At 34.5% G+C, this 18,900-nt stretch overlaps 1 protein-coding gene across 2 annotated transcripts in view; it reads right to left on the bottom strand.

Annotated features, from left to right (window-relative positions):
- Positions 1-548: 548 nt before the first annotated feature.
- The window catches only part of LOC111045365 (myogenesis-regulating glycosidase), a 33,478-nt gene continuing 15,126 nt past the window's right edge, over positions 549-18,900 (bottom strand). For both annotated transcript variants that reach the window (XM_022330758.2, XM_039427446.1), the window contains exons 6-11: positions 7,693-7,978; positions 6,620-6,965; positions 6,249-6,398; positions 4,107-4,316; positions 3,125-3,281; positions 549-1,386 (exon numbers count right to left, since the gene is read on the bottom strand). In XM_022330758.2, the coding sequence (XP_022186450.2) occupies positions 1,127-1,386; positions 3,125-3,281; positions 4,107-4,316; positions 6,249-6,398; positions 6,620-6,965; positions 7,693-7,978 (1,409 nt within the window). In that variant the 3' untranslated portion in view covers positions 549-1,126. The remainder of the gene's footprint in view (positions 1,387-3,124; positions 3,282-4,106; positions 4,317-6,248; positions 6,399-6,619; positions 6,966-7,692; positions 7,979-18,900) is intronic.

The raw sequence follows: 18,900 nt of genomic DNA, 5'->3' as shown, positions 1-18,900 counted from the left end.
ATTTGCACCCTACTATAGAAATTGAACTTATCAATTAAATTGAATAAACACCGTTATGATAATTATGATAAGATGAATAATGTAAACATGTTCTCAAAATAAACACACGATTTTCATCGATTCAGGTACAGTATAACCTAGACAATAATCATTATGATGTTTGGCTCATTACTGAATGTATTATCAGTTATCATCAGTAACCTATGTAGCAATAGGTAAATTCTCGAATTTATATTACTCTAACTCTATTTATTATGAATTTTTTTCTAATTTCTAATAAAACAGAAATGAGCTATCATATTCTGAAATAATTCGTTCAATAAAGAATTGATAAGCAATTTTCTATCAATTCTAGATAGTAATGAGTTGGAATTATGTTTCAATACTTAAGTTCAATAATAAATTATTCTAGACATTGATGAGTTGAAATCATGTCTGAATACACTATTTGAATAAATTCCAGACAGTAGTGAGGTGAAGTTACGTTTCAATACAAAAGCTCTATCAATTATCGACAGTAATGAGTTGGAATTAATCAAAACAAATCCAATAAATTCAGTTTTATTTTGTCAGGACAATGAAAAATCAATCAATTACATGTTTCAATAGACAAGGTCTATTCTAGACAATGAGTTGAACTCATGTTTGAATTCACAACAATTATAGGCAGTAATGAGTTTGAATCATGTTTCATACACAAGTTCTTCATCAATATTCTAGACAGTGATGAGTTGATATTAAGTTTCAATACACAAGTTCAATCAATTCTATAGTCCGTGCAAATTTACTTCCGACTTGGAATGGGCATGCGCAGCAGAGAAAGCATACAGCGGGAGGGATACAGAGGCGCGATGTTGCCGTTTTGAAGCGGTCAGCGATCTCCATCTTCTAGTGACTGTTCATGTGCTCATGCTACACATGCGAAGTTGCCTGTATGAGAGCTGTCAGATGACTGACAAATTGGCAACTGCGCTCCTACCTATGACTCTATTCATCACTGTAATTGGCTGATCTCCCTCCATTTCTCTGCGCTGCATATTCCTCCAGGTCTGAAGTTAATTTTCACAGACTATAGACAGTAATGAGTTGAAATTATGTTTGAATAGTCAAGTTAAATTAATAAATTCTAGACAGTAATGAGTTCTATTTTATCACGTCGGTGTATTTTCCGTTTCTGCTCGGAACTGAGAGCATACTCGTGCACCCTCGTGAAGTAGGGAAGAATTTTCAGACCGGCGGGGTAGTTTTTGATCCACTGGCGACCCTCAAAAACTCTGTGGCGATGATTCTCCTCTCTCCAGTAACCCTGTGGCAGGTAGATGTCCCTTGCTGTAGCTCCCACTTCCAGAACAGGAGCCACCAGGATGTCTTCACCCAGCATGTATTCTGCCAACAAAATACAAAACATAGATGATGTCAACCAAATAAATTTGCTTTCTAATATTGAATACAGTGAACAACACAATGGTCAAAAACATGAGACAGTATTGCCCAAAACTTCTATTTCTTGATTTTGTATAAAATCGTCAAAATACAATGGTTAGAGAATGAGAAACAAGCTATTTCCCAAACTTCTTCTTTTTCTCAATTTTGTCTTGAATCGTCGAAATATTGAAATATAAATAAATATATAAATATAAATAAATATGTACATGACAACTCTAACCATGCCTCTCGACATGCCTGACCACGCTTCTCAACACGCCTGCTATAGCCGCGCATCTTGAGACGCCTCTAAGAAATATTGCACATCAGGATAGCTATTCTTTTTTAAGGTGCGTACAGACTTACATGCTATGAACAAATGCATTTCTCTTTTGATAAGCTTATTATATTAGTATCTTACTGTTTTATATCTCTTACGTATTCTGTACAAGTACATTTTACTCTATAATAAACTTGGAAAAATGTAAGTAAGTCTAAGTAAACTTATAAGCTGGTGAAAAGTGAAATCTGCACGTTCGTGGTGCTCAAGTCTGTATGCTTCAGTTGCTATTTTTGATTAATTACAAAACGAGCGATTTTATGCGAAGAATCTCAATAATTCTATACATGTGCCCATTTTCCAATTTGTTTCCAGCTCATTAAATGAGAGAGCAAAGATAATAAATAAAATATAATGAAATAGAGATAAGAATATCTAGGCCTTTAGTGCCATAATAGTACACTCAGACATAGGCCTACTCACTTACCTACTTGAATTGGAAATCATTAATAAAGGAACATAAATTTAAATTCGAAATTTCTTGTTTCAGGTGTTTGGTCAGGAAATTGGACTAAATTTTATGAAGTGGAGAAAACATAGCCTATTTCCTGGGCTATTTTAATGAATAAAAATTCGAAGAAGGAACCGTTTTGGGCTGTGCCTGTTGATCCTTCACCAAATTATTTGAAAAAGTAATTGTGTGTCATTAAATCAATAAAAGAATAATTAATGAATTAACATTGATTTTTTAATGAAAAAAGAACAAAATTCAGGACTATGGTATGGTTACTGTGTATTTAGCCTTTTCAATAGCTACTTTTCTACATTAAGGTGTTCTTCCTGCAACTTTTATTACAATTAGTTCTATTCAAATTATTGTTCATTGAATTATTATCTTCTTTTTTGAATATTGTTAATCTGTTTATTTCAATGAGTCAACAGCAATTGAATTAATCTCTGATGAACGGTTATATACTTGTATAATTTGGAAATATTAATAGTGAACTATAAGGATAATAAAAATGAGTGAAATATCATGATTTGCTTAAGTTCAATAAGGGAATATTTGATTGACTTGAGTTCAGTTCAATAATTTTACTAGTCAAATTTGAATTTACTTGATAGAGGGATTTATCCCTCAGCACAAGCATTGCTTGAAGAAGTCTGGCACACCCTGGGGTGACCTTGAACTTTGGTCGAACTTGTCCTTTGAGTGACCTTGAACTTCGGTCAACCTTGTCCTTTGAGTGACCTTGACCTTTGGTCGACCTTGTCCTTTGAGTGGCCTTGACCTTTGGTCGACCTTGTCCTTTGAGACCTTGGGATATCAAGGTAATTCAAACCCACTCACAGAGTGAACAGTAGTTGTATATTTTGTTTCGTTTGTTGGATTTAATAAATTTGATATTATAAACTCACCATCATCGATTTTATGAGCTACATCATTCTCAGGGTCCACCCACCAGATGGGGGTGTTAAGGGGGGCTCCTGTGTCTACACTACGCTGCATCAGTTCCAGAATAACTCCAGAATATCTGTAGTGCAGCGCTGTCAACTCTTTGCTTATCTCAACTGTCTGAAAGTCAAAAAATCAATTTATCAATATAAATCACATAATATCATTGATTCTTTGTATGAGTTGAGCAGTAACACTGCAGTGATACCATGATCCACATATATTCAGGGTGTCCCACAAAAGGTGGAACAGAGGAAAATCATAGATTCTACATTGAATTTGCTCATAATATCACTGATTTTGGTTATACAACTGACAAAAATTTGGAGCATTTTCTATAAATTCAGACCCTAAATGAGCCTCTGTACCAAATATAAATGAATGTTCCCTATTCTTCAGTTGTCAAAAAAGTTTATATCAACTAAGTAGCTGAATTTGGCATATGAGTATCATTTTTAATGTGAATGAAATGTGCATTTTTAATGTATTTTGTAATGTAATAGAAAATATTAATTTCTCCCTTTCAAGTTCTAATATACTTGAAAAATCTAGAAGAATGCATTAAAAGACTGTAGAATTGGAACCCTCAAAAGCAGCACCAGTATTTCCCAAACAAGGAATTCAGTCATCCCTGGAAACCCTTTTGCAGAATCTTGACTCTCTAGACTCTAGCCAAGCCTCTGTGGAACCTCTATTTGATAGATCTACATGATTTCTGTTCATTTTGTTTTCTTGGGCAAGTCTCTGGCAGAATTTCAAAACTCCCCCAATACAACATACTTACACTGCAGCTGAGCTTCTGCAACAAATGTGAACATTCTTTATTGATAAGTTCTTGAAAGAGATGGGAGAACTCAAAAAAACGAATACAATTGATAACTCATAAATATTGGTTCTCTTGCCTAGTCTTCTTCAAATTTCAGCACAAGTTAAATAATTACTGACCTGCTCATCAAAGTCCCATGGAGCTGTAGAGAACTGGATGACAGGCATGAAGCAGATAGCCTGTAGCCAGCGGATAAAAATTTCTTTGGTGACTCCATATCCACCCCATCTACTGCCACCGACCACATCAGGAATTACAAATGGGTAGCCATGCAAATTGTGCACGAACACTGATGTGATCACGTTGCGAATGCTGTCATCTCTCCAATTCTGATCAACAAACAAATTTGTAAACAACATACACAGCAATGGAGAGCATTACTCTACAAGGGGAACGAATGCATAACTAGTAAAAAAAAATTGTAAATAAGAAAATAATAACATCTACCAATAGAAACAAACAAATAGTAGAGAGTCAGTGGGAACAGTTTTCACTGCTACATTTTTCAGATATAGTTTCCAAAAAAGTTGTTGAAAATACATTTTGTTGATAACATAATGCAGAAGTTGCCATTCCTCCTAAGGAATTGGCAACAAATCACCACAATTTGCTGAAAACCCAAGAAACAACTCTGGTGTAAATGGGAATTGAAATGCAAGGAACATTGTTCATTTTCTCAATATTCTATAAAGGATTGATCAGAATTCCCACACTATTGATATTAATTCATAAATTATCATGTATTGCCCAAGTAGTGTGCTTGAACTGATAATCCTCTATCAACAATAAATCCATTAGTTTTTGTCAAGTTTTTTCAGTTTGTGTATTATATTCACCAATCTTCATACATTTCTCCAATCTCCACATTAGTAGTCCAGGTGATGTAGTAGATAATTATCCATAGGCTGACTAGTAGTATTAGTAGATATCGATAGACTGATCCACTTTTGAATGAAAAAGACTAAGAAATTGTCAAAAAACCACAGATTTATTGATACTTAGAAAGACCAGTTTCGGTTATTGCACCATTGTCAATCTCTGATAAACTAAATACAATAGCAGCAGAATCTATACTAGTAGGCAAGTACTGCTATTGGTCAAGGGCATTAACACTTGCCATTGGCCCAGCTAGACAGTCTCCTCCCACTTAATGGTGTCACAAAATGGCGGCTTAAGCATCAGACTCGTCATGATAACGAAATTTACTTTCAGTACAAATTAAGAACCAAGGAAACAAGTGAAAGATAATGAAACAAATATGTAAATGGAGAATCTATTTACCAATGTATGCTAACAATGTTATGATAAAACTAAATTCGTAGTTTTGTATTTGTTGAAATGAATCTGGTCATTCAAACTATACTGGGAAGTTTCCTTAACTACTCTAGTTATTTCTAAAGCCTCTAGAATATTCAAAGATCTCCCTTTGTTATTAACATGCAGAAACTCAAAATTCTCCTCAACTGTGAACTTGTGATTATTTGTTATCAAATGTTCTGCAAAGTTAGATTCCCCATTTTGTTTATTCCAATCTCTTATTTGTTCTTTGATTCTACTTTTGAGACTTCTACCTGTCTGACCAACATAACAAGCATTACAATCACCACATTTTAGTTTGTAGGCCTACACCCCACTTTTATCCCAAATATCAATCTTGTCTTTACTCCAGCTAAATAGACTATTTAAAATCGGTTTGGTCTCGAAAGCAACATGAAATCCATTCCTCTTCAATCCCCTACCTATCTTATCAGATACAAGGCCTAAATATGAGATTACTATCCAAGTCTTCTCCTCACAGTTTGAGCCTACAAAGCTAGAATTGATTGTGTGCTAGAAATTTGTGTGTTAATTTTACTCAATAATCTATCCACCATACTTTCTTCATACCCATTTGTGACAGCTATCTGTTCAATTTAGTGCTCTCAATATCAAAATCATGATGGTGAGCACGCTATTGAAAGCAGCAAGTTTGTGAGGAATAGGATGACAAAATGAAGAGGAATGATAACATCAGTATGGGTTGGTTTTCTGAAAATAGAAAACTTGAGAAAACCAGTGCTATGATCTATTCTTAAATCTAGAAAATCCAATACACAATCCTGTTCTACCTCTACAGTGAATTTTATACTCTGATGTAATCCATTCAGATAGGAGAGAGAATTGTCTGTTACTCCTTTCCATAAGCAAATGATTCACTTTTCTCCAGAGTTTAAGATTTGTACAAGATAAATATGATATTCTGCTATACTGCTGATATTTACCTTGTCAAGCATGCGCACAAACATAGCATGTCGTTGTGTTCTGAAGGAGACACGCGTCTCGGGTATTGGTCCAAGTTCTGCCAAAGTCTCCACATATGATTGGATGTAGCAGTGTGGCTGCTTCTCCACTGGGCAATTCAGACGGGCCTCCTAAAAAGAGAATAATAATATTAGGTGATAAGATTGGTGCCTTTAAATACATTATACTGTTTTTCTTCACTCTATTATTATTATCCACTCGACCAGTAAATTCAAAGTGAGCTTTCATAATGTTTGATCAATGATCAGTAGCTATGAATTACATTAGCATATATAATTGGAAGAATGGAGCTAATAATAATATAATTTAACCAAATTTGACACTGACTTACCTTTGACAACCAGCCATTTCCAACAGTGTTGAAAGTATTATCAATCTTGAACCCATCAATTCCATAGTCATCCAAAACTTTCCTGTGTTTGGTTACAAACCACTGTTGAGCACTGTGCTTGGTGAAGTCAATCAAGCCTTTCTTGTTCTCCCAATCATGCCATCTCTCCTCTCTCCACCAATGCATGCCAACTTCATTCCTCTCATTAACCACAAAATATCCCTTGTCTTTCAGAGGGCCATACTCCATACACTCCTCATCCACAAAAGGATGAGTCCTCATGGTTGTCCTGAAGCCCATACCCTTCAGCTGTGTAGTGAGCATCTTCATGTCAGGGAATAATGATCTGTGAAACATTGAACAAAGAGAAATTGGAATATTGATTTATTCACATGATTGAACAGGAAAAAATAAAGCAAATAATTCATATCGATAGTAGTAGCTAACTGGATGATGGGTCTACCAATTATTATTACAATCTTTTATAATCTCAATAATAACTACTCTTAACAATTTCTACTCTTATATGTTCTTCAATTGTTACCAGCCAAAACTTTACCACAAAATGTCAAGTTAGACACTTGTAACCTAATTTTTCATTGTTATAATGGAACTCAACAAGTGGATCAGAGTAGAGATCTTGGTCCAATTGATGCCACTGATCAGCTGACTATGATAAAAACATTTTACTGTCAAACACCAATCAAACTGTTTTCACCCATGCTCCATGGTGCTTATGTTACATGACATAGCTTCACACTGGAAGCTAACCATCAACCTGACTTTTCTGCTTTACTTATACCTCAAGAAATCAAAGTCATGGAACTTTTAAAACTAACAGTCTCGGAATTTTGATTTTTCAAAAAAGATGTGGAAGAGAACTGTGACATGAGCTTCAACAGCTGAAAGAGCAAATCATCACCCTCAAATCAGTTATCATTTCACAATATTAAACTAATTCCTGAAGGCCTTTCTACCACTGTAGACATCCACCTACCATCTATGTTTTCCAAAACCAGCTACACCAAACCAACAACAAACTTTGTCTTTTCTAGTCTGACAAAAGAACTCACGTGTTGAAAACAGTAGTCCCATAGCAACTGGCCCCATTGTCCGATATCTCCATTTGGCTATAGTTGAATCCATGGATCATGATGTCTTTGGCAAACTGCAGCACAGTTGTTTGATTGACCTTTTTATTACTCCAACTGTAGTGCCCCTTGGTTGCCCAAACTGGGAACTCAACCACGCGACGATCTGGCAAAGCTGCTGGGCGATCAAAAAAGTTGTCAACGCTGTAGTCATATGCCTGGCGTGGATTGTCAAAGTTGCACAGTGTGTACTGCAATAGTAGCTCATCTGCAAATGACACAAGAATGAAAGGATGAGATCATAGTAAGAAAAATAGAAAAGAAGATAGAAATAGGAATGATTGAAGACAAAAGATAGAGTGGAATAAAAAAGATAAATGAAGAAGAGAAAAATGCAGTGGGACGAAAAAAAGCAAAAGAATGAATGAATGGGAGAAATAAGGGAAGGGAATTTGTTGCTGCAGATAAGAAGTCGGCTACGGATGAAGAAGATAACAGCAGTCAACCCGTAAGTGCAGGTAACAGTGAAGTGAACGTCAATAGTTTAGTTTTGGCAGTAAGCTGGATATTATCATGAACGTTATCAAAACAATCAAATCCGACGTTGAAGCAATTAAAACTAAACAAAATGATATGATTTCATCAATTGAGAACTGTTTTGCTGGGATCAATGAAAATAAAAACTTCATATTAAATCAGAAAAAGATATTGAACTCTTGTGTTAGTGATATAAGTGTTGCATCAAATGAGGTTACTACTTTGAAGAGCCAACTATCAAAAGTAAACAAGGAACTAGCATCCATGCAACAATATACTCGTAAAAATTGTATAATATTGCTGGTATACCCTGTGAAAACGGTGAAGATATTTTCAATATCCTACAAAAAATCTCCCAGCACATAGGATTTAACTTCAAAAAGAAGATGATAGATAACTGTCATAGACTCTCGAAAATGACACAGCGAAATCATTTCCTCCACAAATTATTGTGAAATTCAACAAGAACTTGGACAACAATTGTTTATGACTACAAAGAATTTGAAAGGGAAAGTGACAATGAGTGACCTAGGTTGGGGTGGTAATACAAATAATCTTTATATCAACGAAAGTATGTCTCTATTGAACAGAGAACTTTTTCAAAAAGGGAAACTGCTACAAAAAGAAAAACTTTTCAAATACGTTTTTGTTTCAAAAATGGCAATGTTTTTGTGAAAAAGATGATACTACTAAAAGTGCCATTATACAAAGTATAAGTGATTTTTACTCTTTATGTGAAGTTGCATTTTTTTTAGAGGGAAAAATAATGATCAGACTATTATTTCTCTCAATTTTTTTCTAATTATATTGAATTAATTATTTTTCGTTTATTTTAATAATGATAATGATACTGTACAATGAGTAATAATAGTGCTGACTTCATTCTCTTGAAAAACTCAAACAGACTTTTATTCAGACTCTTAATGATGTGCTTTATTTCTAACTTATTATAATTTATTATATTTCTAACTTATAAGCAATAATTAATTTGATGAGAACATTATTGGAAAACCCTAATGAATGAGATTTAATTTTTTTTTCCATTTTGATGATTAATTGGATAAGAATATTCTATTCCACATGATTTTATCATTCACTTCATGCATTCTTCATAACTTTTTTCTATAATTTTAATCCAATCAGTTCATGCATTTTTCATCAAATCTTTGGTAATGGGAATTATTCTCAGGATTGTGACTATTATAGGAGAAATATGTAGATTTTTTTTTCTCGAATCATGGAATTGATTTTCGTCTTTTTTTTCACTCACTGTTAACCATCATTTATGATGAACATCCTCACTCATTTTTCATTAATTTTAATTACTTTATTTTGTCATGTGTCACATATTACTTTATTTGCCATGAGACAGTGAATTAAAATGGTTGGTTCTCATTTATGATTCGTCTTGATCTGGAATGTGTACTTATGGAATTTTTTACTTTTTTCCCTTAGATTATTACAGTATGAATGTTGCTAGAATGAATGTCCATCAAACCTGTGATGATAAAACAGCTGTAATATTTATAATCTGTTATCTCTGTTACTAAGACACATACTTATTGTCGAATAAAGCTCGTGTTGAGTCCAATTCTATTACAATTTATTCGACATTAAAATAAATAAATGGTCCGAAAGAAAAACGAGTAAACGTCAAGATTTAGTCAGTGAAGGAGAAAACGATTCGCAAAACCAAATGCTTGGAAAAATACTGAACCAACAGTTTTATCGATTGACCAAGATTCAGATGAAGCACCGAAAACGTGGAGACATTGGAAGGTAACATTTTTAAACTTCTTAAAAAACAGTTCAATCCCGAAAAAGGATGAATTGAATGTTTTGATCAATTATGTGTCACCGAATATTTTTGAAAGTATTTGCAATTGTATATCATTTGAAGAAGCTATAACACTCTTGAAGAAAGCTTTATAAAACCTCAAAATGTAGTACATGCACGTTACTGCTTATCTAAAGCAAACAAACCCATGGAGAATCAATTGATCAATTCTATAATAAACTAAAACGGCTAAGTTTACCATGTAACTTTCAAGCAGTCACGGCTGACGATAACAAAAGTGAATATATCCGAGACGCGTTCATCTCCGGATTAGAATCATCGAAAATCAGACAACATCTTTTCGAAATGAATCGCTAACTTTGCAAGACGCTATCTCACAAGCACGAATGTTAGAGAATGCTGAAAACATTGCTAAAGAATACGAAACCAGTTCAGAATATGTTAACACAGTCCTAGCAAACGAGAATAAAAATACCGAGAAAACGACTTTAGTCCGTAATTCTTACCAAAAGAAGATTCAATGCAGATTTTGTGGCTATAATAATCATACAATTGCTTCCTTATCAGAGAAATTAGGTACTCCCGAGGATTCCTTTATGGGAGTTACCAGCAAATAGTTTTAGTCATTTAGAAAAATTATAAACCTATAAATAATAATTACTACATCCCTGTCGCGAAGAAAACTGTTAGGCACTAGAATCAACAAAACTTGTCTTCTCTATTTAAAAACAAACAATATAATTACTCTTCCACTTACATCCATTCATCATAAGGTGAAAAATTCAACTTAACGTATCCCTTGCCATCTATCTATTCTAGAGCAATCTTAGGGCACTTAATCACTTATATCTACACTCTCCAACTTGGGTTGTTTTACCTTGAATAATAATATCTATTTACATCACAAACAGAAACAAATACCTACTAAGCTTAGATTTGAATATTTCACACATTGAATAGATTTCTTTAAATGACCTGTAACTATACTTCTATTGCAATATTATTAAGTTTTTATCTGAGATCTCTAAACCACACTTCAACATCCTGCTTTTCCAATAACCAATTCTTCAGAAAAAACTTGAAACTTCTCGGATTTTTTTGCTGCCTTATGCTAATTGGAATTTCATTGTATACTTTGGGGCTATAATAAATAAAAACGTTTAAAGATTTCTTTGTGTGGTCTTGGTCTGGTTAAATTACTTGCGGATCGGAGATAATATTCGCGGTTAGCAACGTTCACTTGTCCACTTCTAAAAAAGAAAATTGACAATACTTTGAAGAAATACAGATACCTTAGTGGTAGAAATCCCCATTTTCTGAAAATTGGCAAAGAGCTAAATAATCTTGGTTTTCTGTCTATGGTCCTCAATATGTATTTTTGCCCGGTGACAAGAGGTTTAATGTTATTAAAATAAGCTCCTCCCCATACCGCTATTCCATATTGTAGTCTACTGTTTACGAGTGCATAGTACAGCGATTCCATGACATATTCGGGGCATAAATTTCTTATATAGTAAAATTTTCTGCATACACACGTAAGTTCCCTCTTCAATTTAATTATTTGTTGGTTCCAAGTAAGCTTGGAATCAATTATAATACCTAGATATTTAACTTGGGGTGCTTCTGAAATCTTTTCACAGGTGCAGTTTATTGGACTATCACATTCATTTGAATGAAATGATATATTCATTAAATCATTTCCTTCAGGCCTCAGCTTGTGGACAATTATGTGGGATTTACTGGCATTCAGTTCTAGGGCGTTCACCTGCAGCCATAAATTCAATTTCTTCAAATCTTCACTAATCATCTGAGCCAACTGACCCCTATCATCTGCACTGTAACTCAGTGCTGTGTCGTCGGCAAAGGCTGTGACAGATCCCTCAAAGTTGCCGTTACAAAGATCATTAACATACACAAGGAACAGCTCAGCTGATAGACCGGACCCCTGAGGCAGACCTACCCCTGTATCTATAAGTTTTAGCTCGCTTAGCGAATCCCCAATCCTCACCTGTTGTGACCTATTACTTAGAAAGCTTTTAAACCAATTATTACATACACCTCTAACTCCTGAGTCTTGCAATTTTCCCAACAATATATCGTGATTCACAGTATCATACGCTTTTCGGATATCCAAATAGAGGCCGGCACATTTCTTATTATTGTTTATTCCATTATATATTTCAGAGATAAATTTAAGCATGGCGTCCTCTGTACTTAGTCCTTTTTGAAACCCGAATTGATTTTTGCTGAAAAAACTGTGTTTGGTTAGAAAGCTTACTAATCTTATCCTGACAACTTTCTCTAGGATTTTTGCAAATACTGAGAGAAGAGCGATAGGTCGGTAGTTGTTTGGATTTTCTTTATCCCCAGATTTGAAAATTGGTACTACAATTGCATTTTTTAATTTTTTTGGATACACACCAGTCTCCAAACTGAGGTTATATATGTGAGCAAGGGTGCTAGAGATCGATTTTATTACATTTTTAATTAGCTCAATTCTTATATTATCATAGCCTGGAGATTTTCTGGATTTCATTGAGAGTACAATTCCTTCTATCTCTAAATTAGTTATTGGTGTGAAAAACATTGAATGGTAATGGTGAATTGGTTTGTCAAAAAGCATTTTATAACTGTTATAATCGTTGATATTTAGCTTTTTTGTATTCTTAGCGCTGTATATACTGATAAAGTGATTATTAAGCTCATTTGCAATTAGATTCTCGTTTAGGAGAGTCTCTCCATTTGTTGCTCTCATTTTTTTAACTGGCTCTCTCCTGTTATTTTCTCCTAATAGCGTATTCACTACTTTCCAAGTCTCCTTAGAGTTTCCCCTCAAATTGTTTAGAGTCTCGCGAAAATATTTATTTTTGGATTCCTGTATTTCTTTCTTGAGTTTATCCCTGTACCTTTTATAATAATTTAGCAAGTTCTCGTTATATGGTTGTTTTGTGGTTTTTTTGTATAAGCGATTTTTAACTGTTATTCGGTTTAGCAAGTAGGGAGTGAGCCATGGTTTATGTGGTGGTTGTGTAAATATTTTCCTTTTATTACTTTCTCCTGTACATGCTATTTCCAAACACTCACTGAAAATTTCTAGAAATTTATCCAGAGCAAAATCTACGTCTGAAAGATCGAGGACACATTTCCAGTTAATTTTATTTAATTTATTGGCAAGAATTTCAACGTTTATTTTTTTCTGCTTTTCATTGTGATTAGTATTGGGTGAATGATTTATTCGCTTCTTAATCATTTTCTCAAAATAAAACTCTATAGCATAATGATCAGTGATTAGTAAATTCTTTATAATTGTGGAGGGATTGAAAGAATTCCTTGTTGTTACGTATCTAAACCATAAGTGATCGATGCATGAAGTTGATATGTTGGTTACTCTAGTCGGTTCGTTAACATAAGATGTAAACCCATAACTTGACATAATGAATTGGTATTCATCTGATACTCGATTACTATCAAGCAGATCAATATTTATGTCACCTGTTATGATAGAATTATCATTATCTAACTTATCTAATACAGTTTTTATCTCTTTGAAGAACTCATCTACAGGTATATTGTGAAATCTATACACAGCGATAAGGCTTATTCTACATTACCAAAAATAAAGTCAACTTTTAAGGCATCTACAGAGATTAGAACTATCTTATCGGCTATTGCTGTTATTTCTTTATTCACATAAACCGCTACTCCACCTGCTCTATAATTGTCATTGCAATTTGTAAAACAATTGTATCCATCTATTGGGTAAAGTTCAGACTCATCACTATATATCCAAATCTCTGTTAAAATTATACACTGCGGTTTTTTTGCATAACTTTCAAGCTCAATTAAAAAAAGGTCAAAGTTTTCTCTTAAGCTTCTTATGTTTTGTACTAAACAGAATAGTTCATTAAGGTCGGTCATTTATTTTTAACTTTCGTGGATTTTTCAAAAATTAGTAAACTTTTATTAAATAAACTAGTACATTTGTAATCATTATAGTTTGCTTATATCACTTACTGAACTCAATGAGATTACCGGTTGACCCTCAGATTTTCGCATCAAAATTTTTCCGTTCCTAATCCAGAGATACTTGTAGTCCTTTTCTTTCTTGGCTGCTCTCGCCAGCGCTAGCACCTTCCTGTTCTCCGGCGACAGACTCTCGTTGAGGTACAGCGGGATGTCTGTTGGTAGGTCCATGTGTCGCGTTGAAAAGTTCCTCATCACCCTCCTTCGCTTTAACAGCTCCTCCTTATCGATCCTTCTAGTCAGTTTTATTATAATTGGTGGCACTTTATCTTTTTCACGAGTTGGAAGACGGTGACAATTGTCTATTTGCAGGTCGGTTATTGTATGTCCCAAAGCTTTGCTAACAGATTTCACAACACCAAGCAGATCCTCATTTTCCTCCTGGGAAATTATGGAGCTCCAGACAGTTCGATCTTGTATATTGCTGAATATCAGAGATGGCACGACGCAGTTCTTCATTTTCCTTTTTTAGTGCTATTATTTCGGTAGATTGTGTCTCAATTTTATCCAGGCACACCTTGAGTTGACTTTCTTGTTTTTTCACTTTCTCGAGTACATCACCGACAGATTCGTGACACGATTGTATAGAATCTCCTAAGCTCTTCTCCACACTTTTAATGTTCTCTGACACATTAGTGAGCATTTGCGCTAACTTCTCCAAGGTGATTTGTCCCTCTTTGATTGGCGTATCCATAGACATGCTGAGTCTCTTGTTTCTGGTGCATCCATCACATCTCCACGATTTACCACTTTCAATTAGAAATTTGATTTCCTCTACTTTCATACTCACGCAGTTTCCATGGAACTGATTGTTACAGTCAGTATTATAGAAAATAGTTCATATATTATAGAAAATAGTCATTCTTCTTGGAGAGCTCAAGCATTTGTTACTTCAAGAGAGAACCAAAAGAAACGTATGGTGATTGACTATTCACAGACCATCAACAAATTCACGAATTTGGATGCCTATCCACTACCACTAATGGAAGAATTAGTCAATAAGGTAGCGCAATATAAAATATTCTCATCTATTGACCTGAATCTGCCTATCACCAGATACCAATCTTGCCTGAGGAAAGGCATTTCACCGCATTTGAAGTTGGACACAAACTGTATCAATTCAAAAGAATTCCGTTCGGAGTCACGAATGGAGTAGCTGCTTTCCAGAAAGTGATTGATCAAATCATAGAACAAGAAAATTTGACATCATGTTATGCCTATTTAGATGATATTATTGTATGCGGAAGGACCCAAGAAGAACATGATGAAAATTTAGAAAATTTCTGGAGAGCAACAGAAAAATATGGCCTCACGATTAATGAAGAAAAGTGTAAAATATCTATGGAGAATTTAACCTTTCTGGGATTCGAAATTGGTCAGGGTATGATTAAGCCCGATCCAGATCGATTGAAACCACTCCTTGACTTACCAGCTCCAAAAAATCAGAAAGAATTGAAGCGTGTCCTTGGAATGCTTGCACACTACTCCAAATGGATAAAAGAATTTTCAAAAAAAAATCCATCCACTTGTGCATAATACTCACTTCCCGTTGAATGAAGAATGCAGAATATATTTGAATCATTAAAGAAAGAAATAGGATCTGCAGTTCTAGTGCACATTGATGAAAAAGTCCCGTTCACTTTGGAAACTGATGCCTCAGATTACGCTATTGGAGCAGTATTAACACAGAATGAGAGACCAGTGGCGTTTTTCTCAAGAACTCTTTCCACATCTGAAACTAGACACTCTGCAGTGGAAAAAGAAGCTTATGCCATTGTGGAATCAATCAGGAAATGGCGACATTACTTACTTGGACGAGAATTTACACTTATCACAGACCAGAAATCAGTTTCATTCATGTTTAGTAATAAACAACCAGCAAGATTAAGAATGACAAAATCCAACGATGGTGCCTTGAATTGTCAGAATATAAGTTCAATATATTTATAGAGTTGGAAAAGAGAATATACCAGCAGATACACTATCAAGAGTCTGTGCCACTGTTGGATGCCATACAGATATAAAGAAACTGATAAAAATTCATGAGGACCTGTGTCATCCAGGAGTACTCGACTCCATCATTGGACCAAAACAAGAACTTACCATATTCAATAGATGATGTAAAAGAAGTATGTTCCAAATGTATTACATGTTCTGAAATGAAACCACGCTATGCCAAAGGAACTGGCCGCCTTATCAAAGCAACTCGACCATTTGAACGTCTTAATATGGATTTCAAAGGCCCACTACAATCAAGTTCAAGGAACAAGTATATTTTAGTTCTTATAGACGAATATTCCAGATTCCCATTTGCCTTCCCCTGTCCTGACATGACTACTAATACAGTAATAAAACACCTTACATCACTATTCTCTCTTTTTGGTGTACCGTCTTACATACATTCCAATAGAGGAACATCGTTTATGTCATCAGCTTTGAAAAATTTCCTACTATCAAAAGGAATTGCCAGCAGCAGAACATCGCCCTATAATCCAGCCGGTAATGGGCAAGTCGAACGGTACAATGGAGTTATATGGAAAAGTGTGATGCTAGCCCTAAAATCGAGAGGTTTGAACAACAGTCACTGGAACAAGTTCTCCCCGATGCCCTTAACTCTATTCGTTCCCTATTATGCACAAGCACCACTGCACACCACATGAGCGGATGTTTTTACATGCAAGAAACTCAAGTAATGGAAAACCATTACCAACCTGGCTATTGACACCTGGACCAGTATGGTTGAAGAAGATGACAAAAAACTCAAAACAAGAATCGCAAGTTGAAAAAGTTGAATTAATCGAGAGTAACCCTGAATATGCGTTTGTTCGCCACAACGACGGCAGAGAATCGACAGTCTCACTTCGCCAGCTCGCCCCATACCCCACGAGTGCCGATTGATATTAAGGAGGGAAGATTGTGATGATAAAACAGCTGTAATATTTATAATCTGTTATCTCTGTTACTAAGACACATATTTAATGTCGAATAAAGCTCGTGTTGAGTCCAATTCTATTACAAAACCATAAAAGTATCACTAATTATTCTTATGTATATAAGCCTATGTAATAAACTTTTTAACCTATTTCTGGATTATGGTTGAAGCGTGTAAATATGTGGAGGAAATCTCAGAGGTAAACTCTTGCTTTCTGACGGACAGGGGGAATATTACTGTTTTGCATCAGAATATTAGAAGCTTGAACAAAAATTTTGATTCTTTCCTAGCTTACATAAGCTGTTGGAAATACAAGCCAGATGTTGTAGTTCTGACTGAAACTTGGTTCCAGCCGTTTCAGGATAAATTCACCTTTAATATCCATGGTTATGAAAGCTATGTTACTGAAAGTGATGGAAATAGAGCATCAGGAATAGCGAGCGATCTTTGTCTTGTCTGGAAGGGAGATTACATGTTCACGAGAAGATTTGAGGATAGAGGGTGCTGATTCTGTCTTATTGCATCTTAAAATTTCCAATTACAATATGAGTCTTTTAAGTCTCTACAGATGGCATTCTGTTAGTGTAAATGTTTTTTTGGATAGCTTTGGCCGGTTTCTGGACATGGGAGGGGTTAATAACGACACAATAATTATAGGAGACAAGAACATAAATATAAATGATTTGAATAATCAGAGTGTTTTTGAATACCTGGAATTGTTGAACTCTAAAGGTTATCAGTCACTTATAGATATTGATACTTGAATATCTACTTCAAGTTCAACCTGTATTGACCATATTTTTTATAAATCTAAATTTAGTAAAAATAGTATTCAGAGTGCAGTTATAGAGTCACACGTTTCAGACCATAGAGCCGTCTCTGTTTCACTATCAAGGTCAAGTAACGTGAAAAATCCTGCTTCATCTATTAGAGAGACCCTCGATATTAAAAAACTATATAAATTACTCTTGGAGCATGATTGGAGCAATTTATTTGCATGTACTGATGTTGATGGTAAGTACTCTTTGTTTATTAATGCATTACTGGCTTATATCAAACAATGCACTGTGAAACGTCAAAATTCAAAACATATTAATAGTGGTGGTAAACATTTGAAACCATGGATGACTGAAACTATTTGTGTAGAAATTCGGCATCGTGATAGACTTTATAAAATACACAAAAATGATCCACATAATGATCAACTTAGACTAAATTTCCTTTCCAAAAAAAATCTTATCAATAAATTAATAAAACAGCAAAAATATAAATTTTTCGCCAATTTGAAGACCTTTCCTGTTAAAAAACAATGGGAGATCATAAACAATCACTGCAGTCAATCTTCTATAAAAAATAAACCTATTAGTTTAAAGTGTGAAAATGATGATCTTATCAAGGATGAAAAGGCTTTGGCAGATAAATTCAATGACTATTTTATTAATATGCCTGGTCACATTATATTTTCCATTCATAATCCGGATGAGCTGACTACAGAATATTATAACAGTAGATTCAAGAACACTAATTCATGTGATTCCTTTTTTTTTAAACCCATCACGTATCATGAACTCTTAACTGGAATAAATATGATGAAAAATGGTAAGTCACCAGGACCTGATAATGTGAATTCAAGCCTAATTAAAAAATTATCCAAATCTATAGTACCAGTCTTATGCGATATTTTCAATGCCAGTTTTCAAGAAGGTCAATTTCCCTCAGAACTCAAAGTGGCTAAAGTTATACCTATTTTCAAAAATGGAATAAAGACTGAGATATCGAATTACAGGCCCATTTCGCTGCTTTCAGTTTTTTCCAAGCTCTTGGAGAAACTCCTAAAAAGGAGAATAATGAGATTTTTCAAGAAAATAAATTTTATTCATAAGGTACAGTTCGGATTTCA

This window comes from Nilaparvata lugens, chromosome 1 (genome assembly GCF_014356525.2).
Source record: "Nilaparvata lugens isolate BPH chromosome 1, ASM1435652v1, whole genome shotgun sequence".
Lineage (NCBI taxonomy): Eukaryota > Metazoa > Arthropoda > Insecta > Hemiptera > Delphacidae > Nilaparvata > Nilaparvata lugens.
This window is presented reverse-complemented; position numbering and strand designations above follow the sequence as displayed.